Genomic DNA, 12,095 nt, shown 5'->3' with positions numbered 1-12,095 from the left:
CATCTATTCACTGTACACTATTTTAGGATACATTGTTGGCAATACATCATTATAGCCTCTGTGGGTGCGCCTGCTTCACAGTTGGTATTTTAAGAATTTATTATATAACATTGCTTAGCCAAGCTTTCTGTATATTCAAGATCAGCCTCCGTACTGTAGGAGGGAACAACACAACACACGACGTTGCCAAATGAATGATGGGCGGAATGACCAATCAGACCTCTCTCTTTCTCGACGTCACCAGAACCTTCTCGATTTGAACCAATCTCTCACACAAAGTCGAACTTGAGGTAGAAGCACGTAGTAAATAAACTGAATGGCTCATAGAGCACTATGTTGGTTACCTCAGCGAGCATTTTTCATTGAATTTCTCCGTATTTTCTCTGGGTCTTGTCGAGCGGACTTGACAGTCGTTAACTAACGTTACTCTTAAAACGGGCTGTCTGGGGAAAGTTTAATAACGCAACAAGCCACAAACCGAATGGTGAGTGAGTTTCTTCAGCGAGGACATAACGTTACCAGGCCTGTTCAGCTGAACAGACCGAACAGAAATCTCGAATTAAGGAACTGAATACCAAATAAGACGTAAGGTTACATTAATTTCAGACACAAAGCGAACCTGTAGGTTAATCGAGCTGTTGCGGTTTGCTGTTACGGGCTGTGTGTTCAAAAGCTAACGTTCAGGACGAGTTCGCTAGCCACGTCGCGTGCACTACAGCGGTTAGCTGTCACAAGGATCTTCATTGGTCTCGATGCATGGTTTGAGTTCATATTGACGAAAAGTAAGAACAGAAATGTCAGATACTAATAAAGAAGTAGTGGATCTGGTGTGGGGCAGACCCGGTGGCGGAGGAGTGCCTGCATCCCTCTTCCGCAGGTGGTCACAAGGTAAGCGGTCTTGATAGTTTTTGATGCTTTAATAGATACTAAAAGAATTCTTACGAATGCTGACTCAGATTTTCAAAGTTAAAACTCTCAGTTTAAAGGATATACATCCATTACTTGTATTGTAAAATCTGCAATGGTCAGCAAAGAAGACCAATGCCAAGATCATGTTACTTCGGCCTGACTGCTTGCCCAGTTATAAATTGCCAAGCCCCTGATGAATTGCCAAGCTGAGACTTGTGACATTGACCGTGGTTCGTGTTCACTGTGTTTCTTTCCACAGGCTTTGTGTTTAGTGAGACAGAGCGCTCTGCACTGGAGCAGTTTGAAGGTGGACCGTGTGCTGTCATTGCACCTGTGCAGGTATTCGCCTTGTTTTTTTCTGTTCATAGGTTATGATGTTTAGTCAGTAATGAAGTAAGTGTACATCCACGGATTTGTAAAATCCACAATATAAAAGCTGCTCTGCAGTGATGTAATATAAAGGTTGGTGACAAATTAAAGGTAAATCCAGAGAAACCAGAACCATGCCGACTAAATTTTTCTAAGTAATTACATTTAGCCCATCCTGATGGGACTGTTCAGGATTGACAGTGGTCCCATCCATAGGGCACATGGGGTTACTGATTGGTTTGATGGTTAATTTTTGACAGCAGTGAAAATGAAGCTGTGAGGGACAGAATTACAGTGGATTCAAACTGTTTAAGAGATGAAGTGTCTCTCCAAAAACACTTGTGATGTAGGACTTTTCTACATTGTAAAGACACATTAATCAAGAACAATAACTATATCAGCGTTCATCCTTAGCATCTTGCACCACCATTATCACAACGCTTTTATAAGAACGGTTTTTATTCCCACAAAGAGAGATCCAGAGACTTGTCGAATCAAAGCCAGGGTTCATTGTAACTGCTGTGGTGGCACTTTTTAGCCCAACACTCTGCCAAGATGCTTTAAGTTTTACCTTTAATTTGTCACCAGTCTTTATATCAGTCTGCAGATTCTGAGCAGTCGAAGTTGGTCGATTTCATAAATCTTATATTGTCTGATGGGAAGACTAAGGATTCAGTCTAGTTGGGAGGACATCAGATGTCATTCACCTCCTTGCTTATATCTTCATGAGTTAGTGTTCAGAAAATCCCTGAAAGTCTGCTAGTGTGAGATCCTCAGTTGCTTAGAGTTCTTTGTAACCACTTATAAAGTTGGCAAGTGTATGAAACCTGCTGTTTTAAAATCTATTCAGATTTGAAGTCATTTTTTTTTTAATTCCAGCCCCAATGATTTGTATGTTTTTGTTTGTTATTTGTCAGGCTTTCCTGTTGAAGAACATGTTGTTTAACACTGAAGGCTCAAACTGGAAAGATATCTCAGGTTTGTTGTACATTATTTTAAAAGGGAATTCCACCTTGTTTCCACTTTTGTACACTTGATAAAACTCAGGCGAGGCATGTATGAGCATCTCAAGCTCATCATAGGTGGCATAATAAGCATAAACGTAAATTGTGATTAAGATTATAAAGACTATACAAAGACAGGTCATTTATAAACTTGATATTTAGGTGGTGTAAATACATAAATTAAGCATTGTTATGATATAATTATATATGTACTCTCCCCCCCGCCATCATCATTCATCATCATGAATCTTATTATAGGTATATATCTGTATTGTAGTCTTACTGTGTGCCTAAAGTTGGAGAAATTGGTGCTTCACTGTGGGACAGATTTACAAACAGCTTGCCCCAAAGCAAACCTTTTGGTGTTAAAAAACTACACTGCAAAAAAAGCAACATTTTAGGTTTTAAGGTTTTAAATTAAATTTACAGTTGAATACCATAATTTCATTAACTGGTATAATGTTAATATAGCAGCCTATTGAAATACTGAACTCTGGTTTGTATCTTTGTAATGCACTGATAAGAGAACGTCACATAATAAACCAAAGCTCATCACAAGCAGCTTTTAAATATTAACATATATAGAAGGTGCACAGTCATTCACACAAACACTAACACCATCATGGTAACACACATGAAACTGAAATGATGCAATAATCATTCATTTAACAACATTAGGTGTAACACAGATCAAATTTGAAATGTGACGCAGGGAATTCTGGGCATGTCAGTTTATGGTTATTCACCGTATGTAGTAGGGGAAATTACCGTTAACCATTTAACAGGTTTTTACTGGAGCATTTCTAGAGTGTACTGTCAGGATTTACTAAAAACGTCCAGTGAAAAGGTTTGGACAGTCATTTTGTGGCTGACTTCACTGCATATGCATTTGTTTGAGTTTTCCTTTCAAATGCTAAATTTATGAGAGGAGAGTATTTAAATGAATCACGTAACATGATTTATTTAGGTTTGAACTAGTCAATTTCCTGGTGTTTGCGCCATTATTTACCTCCCAAAAAAGCATGACTTAACCAATTTGTGCCTGTGTTAGTAGGTCACACACATCTTAGTATCATGCACCTTATTATAGCTCTGCTTATTTGCACTGCTCTTGGTAGATTGTATTGGTCATTATGGAAATGCACCGGTTGCTTCTTTCTTTATTTTGTGCATTGCCAGTAAATCACTTGCAGAATTTTCCACTCCCATCTGCACTTTTATGGGATAAGGCTCTCAAGCTAATTTGCCCTGTTTAGTAAATCTGGCACTTTCTTAATGCAGTCAAATTATAAAAGTAGCATTCTAAGACCTTTATTACCTGTCACCCGTAATACTCCAGCCTTTTTATCCAATATTTTAGATCACTTTCAGTTTCAATTGAAGACATGTTACAACGCTGTTGGAGAGATTGTGTCCTGATTGTGTTTTACAGCTGAAGATGTTTAGTTTTCTTCTCCTCCCATCATTTCCTCCTCACTCCTTTGCAAAGGTCATATTTGACATTCTTAGCTGATGCCCTCATTAATGTGTGTAATTGTCATCCTGCTTGGAATGCTGCTTGATTGTCATAAACCGAAAGAACAGTCATGTCCTACCTATGTAAACTTGTTCAACCTCTGGATAAGTTTCATTGGGTTTTGAAAGACATTTGAATTGTATGCAAAAACAATTTATAATTTTTTGTTTATAACAGGTAGTTGATCACTTCATTTAAACATTTATTTTATTCCCAATCTATTTGGCTGATTAAAGTAATGGCATGGAACTATACTGGGACACAGAGCGAAGGATCCATCACGTCAGCTAGTGGCAAAACTGATCGCTTTGAATCTTTAAAGCAGCAGAGAAATTAGATGCGTGGCATGACTTATGTTCTGTGTTCTCCTTACAGAGGAAGAGCAGAGGACAGTCTTGTGCTCCACCCTCAGTGAGATCCTGGAGTCTGCCTGCCTCAATAAGACACAGGCCTTTCACCTGGCCACCTTGCCTCGTGCTAAAACCACAGACAGCAGTGACATCACTGACAGCCACCCAGAGCCTGAGTCGAGCCAGCCTACTGAGACACAGAGTAAGAAAATTAACAACTGTCGTTCTCAATGTTGTGTTTTCCAATGAACTACTCTCATTCACAGACTACGTAATTCGGAGTATAAATCTACCAGTGTTGGGGAAATTACTTTAAAAGTTACAGCATTATAAAAGAAGCCAATTACAAGAGAAAGTAACTATTGTGTTACTTAAAAAGAATTAATAATATTAAAATGTCAGATAACTTGGAATCAGTTTTTTTATGTATGTTAATAGAAAAACAGCAATTTAAAAATACTTATTTAACATTGACCATTTTTTTGCATTCTAGCAGACATTTTGCCAACAAAGCCCAATTTAACTTAAAATCTATAAGTTAGTAAAAAAATATTTTGTGGCCATTTTTGAGACCCCCTTCTTGAATCAGGCATTCAAATAAATTGAGCCTTGTAATGAGAATTAGTAATGAGAATGATTTATAATCTGCTGCTGTCAACTAAAAGAAGCACTGAGGACTTCCTGCGGGTTTCCATCAAAATAAAAGCTCCACCAACATTCATAAATGTTAGGATTGTAATTTTACAATATCGTATCAATTTTTGTAATTTTACCTATCAAATTGTCACGTGCCTTGTAAAAATGCATAAAAATGTTACTGAGCAACTGACAAGTTTTTCCCTGTCGTTTTGGACTTTGAACCCTTGCTAACGAGAGTGCTGCGAGCTAATGCAGCGCTGTTTGAACACATGAAATTTTGCGTCTTTCTCTGACACTTTTAAATGCTACCACACTGCTGTCATGTTTGCTGCATTAGTGCGCACCTCTATTTGGTCACGTCACATCATTGTTCGGTACAATTTATTTAGTCTTTGCTTCTTTTGCTGCCAAACATTCGGTGCATCCCTCACCGAACATAGTCTCATTGTTATATTATTGATATCGCAACATGACACTTTATTATAATGTAAAAATCTATACCTGTGTTATCGTGCATGGTATGAAATGGCACACCCCTACCTAACACTGATCTGTAATATTTGCTATATCTTTTCACTTTGAATGCATACATTGACAGTAGATGATCCAACATGTGTCTTCTTATTAACCATGAACTTCCAAATAATTTTCTCTGGATTGTTGTGTCTTGTTAAATGTGTTTGTTTTTGCATGGTGTGTGTGTAGCTGCTTTGGCTGCTGAGGAGCTTGGCTTTGAGAGGTTTCACAGCATCATACAGTAAGTGCACAAACTCTCTTTCCACACTGCATCACTTGTTTCTCTTTCATTATGTCTTCACTGGCTTACCCTTTCAATCCCCTTGTCTTACAAATATGCAAATTCCTGGCAGAAATCTCCAGTAGTGCAGAAGCACCTAATTTCACAATGTAATAAAGGGTGCAGCTTAAACTCCTAGATAAATTTGTATTCGGTAAGGATCTTTCCCAATTGGTAGTTGAATTGTGGTTGCTCCTTTCTCAGGAAGAGGACTCTCAGGACCGATGCGGAATTGAGAGAGGTGGTGTTGTCACTGTACGACACTTGGAAGAACAAATTCGGGGTTCTGCTATTTCTGTACTCTGTCATACTTACAAAGGTATAACTTTACATTTTTGAAAAATTAATTTTAAAACAACAGCATAATGAGCTTGCATGGTAACGACTTCTCATCTAAACCTGCTGTTCAAAAGTTTGGGGTTGTTTTTGAAAGAAGTCTCTTATGCTCATAATAGAAATACAGTAAAAACAATCATTTGTTTAATATTCATACAGTTTAAAAGAATTGGTTTATTTAAGTAATTGTTTTGTTGTTTTTGAAAGAAGTCTCTTATGCTCATAATAGAAATACAGTAAAAACAATCATTTGTTTTATATTCATACAATTTAAAAGAATTGGTTTAAGTAATTGTTTTGTTGTTTTTGAAAGAAGTCTCTTATGCTCAACATAAAATACAGTAAAAACATTAATATTGTTTAATATTAAAATTTTAAATAAGTTTTATATTTGTTTTAATGGTGTATACCTGAAACGTTTTCTATAACTTTATGGTAATTGCATATCTTGTGTAATTTATTCTGAGATCATCATAAACATAGCCTTGATGCTGGCATAGAGTTAAAAAGTGAATAAATAAATAACTGACCCCAAATCTTTGAACAATAGCATACATGACAAATGATGCCCTTTGTAGCATGTCACTTGCCCGCTATGCTCATTCATGTGTCTGTGTTTGTATTCATGGTCTGACTTGAAATTACAGGGAATTGAGAACATAAAGAATGAGATTGAAGACACCTCTGAACCTCTGATTGACCCTGTGTACGGCCACGGCAGGTAAAATGCATGATGGGTGTTCAAGCTCTGATTGTGTGATTTTAGGCAGCTGTTCTAATCATCGGCTTGTATTCTAATAGATTTATCTTGTGTTGTGTAATGCTGCTTTATAGCACTGTTTATCATAACACATTAAAAAAATAAAGTATATTAAGCTGAAATGCACATCTATAGTGAGTGCTTCTTTTCTTTCCATACTTTTTAGCCAGAGTCTAATCAACCTTCTGGTGACCGGTCATGCTGTGTCTAATGTGTGGGACGGTGATAGAGAATGTTCTGGAATGAGTATGCTTCATGTTTTTACTTAATATTAATGTGTTGACAGAAATGCTGTTTGTTTGAAATAACTGGAGTCACAGTATGTTCTACTGTTGCAGACCACTTGGTGGCAGCATTAGCTAATGTTTTGCTCAAGTTTTAACAGACTTAAAAATGCTTGCTGAGAGAATGCTAGGGTCATTATGTTTCAAAGTGTTTTATGTTAGACTGTTTATTTTTGTGCAGTTGAGAGGAATTTAATTACTTTGTTTTTGTTTGCTGTAGAGCTTCATGGCATCCATCAGCAGGCCTCTGTTGGCTTCCTCACACTTATGGAGTCTCTGCGCTATTGCAAGGTGGGTGTCTACTCATAAGCACCCTCACAGTAGCTTACAATATTGTAGTTAGATTTATAATTCATGTTGTATAGATGGTGTTCTCTACAGTAAATAGATGGTGTTCTCTACATAAATCTGGAAACCAATTTTGGCAAGGGTTAGGTGTCTATAGATGCAGAGTCTCTAGATGCCAAAACTCACAGCTTTGTGGTTTTGCTGTTTTCCAGCCATACATCTCAGGGAATACATACAGGGAAATGTAACTGCAACACAACTTACTGATATACTGACTGCAGACTAGTGTGGCAGTCATCACTCTGTTTTCTTTTCTTTTTTTTTTTTTTTTACAAATTTTTCTGATGAGGAACAGATATTCTCTAGGTTTGTTCTCACACACAAAACTATTTAAATTTGGAATTCTGTGTGTGTGGTTTTTTTTTATATTTTATTTAAAATTATGTCTTTTCTCTGCGTCGTTTAGTTTGTTTTATTTTATTTTTGTTCATGTCCTTCATTTTTCTCTTCTGTTTACCATTTCTTATTTTATCATCTTCCCTTTTTCTCTCTTCTCTTTTCTTTTCTTTTTAGTTAGTTAGTGGTACTCTTTTTCAGATGCTAAATGCCTCTCAGCTCCCTAACTAATGTGTTGCCCTCTAAAGGGTGAACATCAGAGATCTGGCACCTAGCGCATACATCCTGTATGTTTTATGAGCCTGGGCAGGAATTGACTCTATTGTTTTAACCTGTGGAGAAAGTCATTAAGAAGCTGCTTTGTTTTAAATGGCACTGTGCTAAGCAGAGCTTCAGGATATGTGCTGTGAGCAGTGTTTGGACTAGAGGAATGCAGGAATGTAACACCTCATATTTAGAACCATCTGAGCCTCCATCACAATATTCATGATCATTTTAATCCGCACACCCCTGGAACGCCCTCCCGCCCAAATCTGCTGCTGATACTCACCTGTTGAGTGATGTGAGCTGAGTGTGAGGGCTTTCAGTGTTTGGATGCACTGCTGGAGATCGAGCTGTAGGTAGAGTGTGCAGAGCTACACTTTGAACTCTGATCTCTTGAACAATTCTGCAGTCTTGTGTTAAACAGCTGACTCTCATCTCATTCCATTTTAATTTGGTTTTGATTGGTGGCTGTGGTTTTCTGTGCGTTCAGCATTTGTAATGTGGATCAGAGGTGTGGAACTTTTCATAACAAAATTAATTTACACAGCAGTTCAAAAGTTTGGCGTCAGTAAGGTGTGTGTGTATACAGTACTGTGAAAAATTTTTAGGCCACTAGTATTTTAACGCATATTGCATAACGCATAATGTGGTCACACCAAATGGTGATTTAATTTATTTAGGTTGATGGAAGTTAATTATTAAAATCTATTTAAGGCATTATCTTTGCACAAGTGCCTAAAACTTTGCTCTGTACTGTAGGTTTGCAGGTTTCTTGAAGAGTTTTGGAGACATTGCCACAGTTTTTCTGGATTTAGCCTGTCTCAGTTTGTTCTGTTTCTTCGTGTTATTCCAGACAGACTGATGATGATGACATCAGATCTCTGTTTGGAGCACCGGCTGATGTCAGATTCCATGTGCAAACAAAAATCTCAATGGATTATTACATTTAATGGCAATAATTATGTTTGGAAATGTAAACTGATATTTCTTACTGACACACTACATCAAAACATAGAAATAACTGACTTAAAACCGTTTTTTGCGTGTGTGTGTGTATATGAAGTGTGTGTGTATATATAGCAGACTCTTCTGATGATGAAACTGCATTGTGCAGACTGTTGAGGAACGTTCACAGCCAAAGTATAAAAATAACTTGCAATTAATGCATTGGCTGAAAATTCATTCATCTTTATTTTCTTGGGGGTAGTCATTTTAAATTGTGGAAGGAAATTAACTAATTGTGTACATTCTCGTGATTTAAACATTAGAAAAATAAATGTAATCAAATTGTAAAAAATTGGCAATATTTTTTGACAGTAATTTAATAATAATTATTTTGTAATAATAAATAAAATCAAGGCTATTTTTATAAGTAAAATTTTTAAATGGCCTTGCAAGACTGTTTAAAAGGTCTCTGGGGCCATATATAGCCAGGAGTTGATGTTCACCATCCCTGATGTAGAACATGTTTCAGTGCTCCTATAATAATACAATCAACCGTTCATAATCAGTTCTAGTGATTAATGTGTAAATTGGCGTCCTATCATTTTCATAAGCTGATTGATTGAATAGTTGGCAGTTCCTGTAAGTATTACAAATCAACTTATCGCAGTGAATCAACCTGTTCGTGATGGTTCTGGAATGTGGCTGACCAGGCCGTCATGGCATTGGTATGGAGATTGGCGCTCAACTGCGATTTCAGTTTTTTTTTTTTCTGCTTTTAAAGGTTGGCGCATTTCTCAAATCTCCAAAGTTCCCTATTTGGATCCTTGGCAGCGAGACTCATCTCTCAGTATTCTTCACTAAGGTGAGTTAAGAAAATAAGCTCCTTTCTTCCTTCCCTCACTATTCTACTCTCTCTCTCTTTCTTATCTGAAGCAGTCTGGCAGTTTTCTTTTATTTCATTATTGAGTGAAGACTCAAAAACACAAGAATGTGCTAGCTAATAGATTTAGTGCCTTAGACGTCTTCTGGAAGAGAAAAGAAGAAATAGTGGGGGAGTATGGGCTGGATGATGAGAGGCAGAAAGAGGTTTTTGGACTTATAAGGCATCCAGTGTGGTGTGTCCTGGCTTCAGCCCCCGTGTCATGCGGTCAGATTTGGCATTCCGACATGTTCACAGAGAGGGATGGCTAATGTGAGGTGTATCTTGGGTCTGAGTGGAAATGTCAGTTCATGTAACTGTAGTACCTGGTGTTAAAACACGTCCTTATGATGGATGTGAGCATTGTATTGATTCCACAGATTTCCAGAGTGTTGCCATTAGTGCTGAGCAGTAAACTATATCATTTTAAGAGCATGAAATTGATGTTGTTAAGGATGAGAAGTAGGGCTGTGCGAATAATTGAAATCGTAATAAAATCACTATTTGAGTGTGCGTGATTTCTAAATTGGCCCCGACTTCCCGTAGTATGATATCCGAACCAATCAGAATGCAGTGTCCCTAGGTGACGCGCGAGAACGGAGTTGGCATATGCCTAACTCCAGGTTCACAAGCTCTGTCTGTGATGCATTTTTTTTTTCGAGCACGTTAACAAATCAGAGCATTCACACTGCACCAAGGTTAGGTTGCTAGCAGGTACGTGCTCCACTGGCCGAAAGAGCCCCCTCCAGATGATGTTGTGCTCCCTAGATATGGCCTGGGCCCATCTTTCAGTGCATTTTTTTCAGCTGTTTTATTGTTGCCCTGTTGAAAGCCCTCGTCCCATTGCTTGGAGAAGTAATATCACACCTCAAGATGCACTGTTTAAGGTATCATTCAGGTTCACAGCAGAAATGATATGGGACATGCTATTCCCTGAGGTTTAGTATTCTGGGATAGGGGTATGGTCAATCTTCATACTCTAAGTATAATATGGAAATGTTGTCTTTTTAATCATTTTTGTTGTTGTCGCCATTTGGTAAAGTCACAATAATGCGTGACTTCTCATGTCTTGAAGCTTTAATAAATAACAGGAGAGCAAGGCTTTTTAAAAGCCACTGGATTATAGTGTTTACAGAGTTTTGTGTGTACACCCGTGTGTTTTATCCCTTTACTCAACAGAGGAAATGCTTGTTTCTCACAAAGGTTTCCACCTGGAGGCAAATGAGATTGACGGCAAGCATTAATCATGGTCTTACACTTAAGGCCATTTACTGTCAGTACATTATCCTCATCCGGCGTTTGCCCACTAGAGACACTTTTTGTCCATGATTTGTTTCCTTCCTGTTCAGAAAATTTTCTGACAGTAATTGAGTACTCGTATCATTTAACTTGAAACTAGCCACTTTTTTTAATGCAGATCCAGCATAACCCAACTATTTTATTTATATTTTATTTTTTAATTCTATGAAATGCAGTGCATGTTTCCTTTAAATGTCAAAATATTTAAGCCAAATGTATACAGTTAGAAAATAACCAATGTTACCATGTTGCTGTACTGTAGGCAGTACTAACATAACGTCTATTATATAGAAATAGACAGGTCTCTGAACAGAGCTGGTTGATTTACTCTTAAAGCATAATGGACTTGAAGCAGCAGTGCTTTAATGTATTTGTCTGAGTCTTTCATCATTTATATCTCTCATCCTGATTAGAGCTGCAGGATCAAAATCCTCAGGACTAACAAAGGCTCATCTCATACCTCTGCCCATGAATCACCCTTCATTGTTCCTGTGTGTAGGCCAGTAGCATTGTGTGTTAAAGTCTGTTAGTATAGTAACTGTATAGTCAGTGTAGAGGTTTTCTACATAAGGGCTCTGGAAGTAAAATTTATGGTAAGTATCCATCTCATCAAAGTCATTTCACACTGATAGTTTCCCCATCCTTTGCTCCTGCTTTTCCAGACTTCTTAGTGACTTCCTAAGTTTCTTAGACCAAATCTTCGCTTGAGTACAGTATAATCTGTTAGCCCCGGTGTAGTCAGATGCTGTGTTGGGAAGTAACTAAAAGCAGCTGTGCTTCTAACATAATTGCATTCTTCAGTAATGTGACAGTATTTCAGCTTCTATCAAGAAGCATCTTTTGTCTGATTTGGCCAAGTGGTTTATACAAGTCACAGATTCATTGATTTATGGAGTTGCTTCCCAATGTTCACAGATTTCTTTGTGCTGTTTTGTCTTCCACCTCACGAAAAGTGATTATTTAATAAAATACTGTTTTGGTTATCACCGTTTATTTAACCGCTCTCTGGAACACTTAATTT

The 12,095-nt window shown here is 37.5% G+C and overlaps 1 protein-coding gene across 1 annotated transcript; it reads left to right on the top strand.

Annotated features, from left to right (window-relative positions):
* Positions 1 to 263: 263 nt before the first annotated feature.
* Positions 264 to 10,739, top strand: LOC113116627 (ubiquitin carboxyl-terminal hydrolase MINDY-3). The gene is made up of 10 exons (XM_026284882.1): positions 264 to 888; positions 1,169 to 1,248; positions 2,196 to 2,256; positions 4,174 to 4,350; positions 5,493 to 5,544; positions 5,788 to 5,902; positions 6,567 to 6,640; positions 6,846 to 6,925; positions 7,184 to 7,254; positions 9,638 to 10,739. Exons 1-10 carry the CDS (start codon positions 795 to 797, stop codon positions 9,725 to 9,727), a joined length of 894 nt encoding a protein of 297 aa, XP_026140667.1. The 5' UTR covers positions 264 to 794; the 3' UTR covers positions 9,728 to 10,739.
* The last annotated feature ends 1,356 nt before the right edge of the window (positions 10,740 to 12,095 follow it).

Source organism: Carassius auratus, chromosome 16 (assembly GCF_003368295.1).
Source record: "Carassius auratus strain Wakin chromosome 16, ASM336829v1, whole genome shotgun sequence".
In the NCBI taxonomy this organism is placed as follows: domain Eukaryota; kingdom Metazoa; phylum Chordata; class Actinopteri; order Cypriniformes; family Cyprinidae; genus Carassius; species Carassius auratus.
Note: the sequence above shows the minus strand (reverse complement) of the source record. Positions and strands in the feature narration are given on the sequence as shown.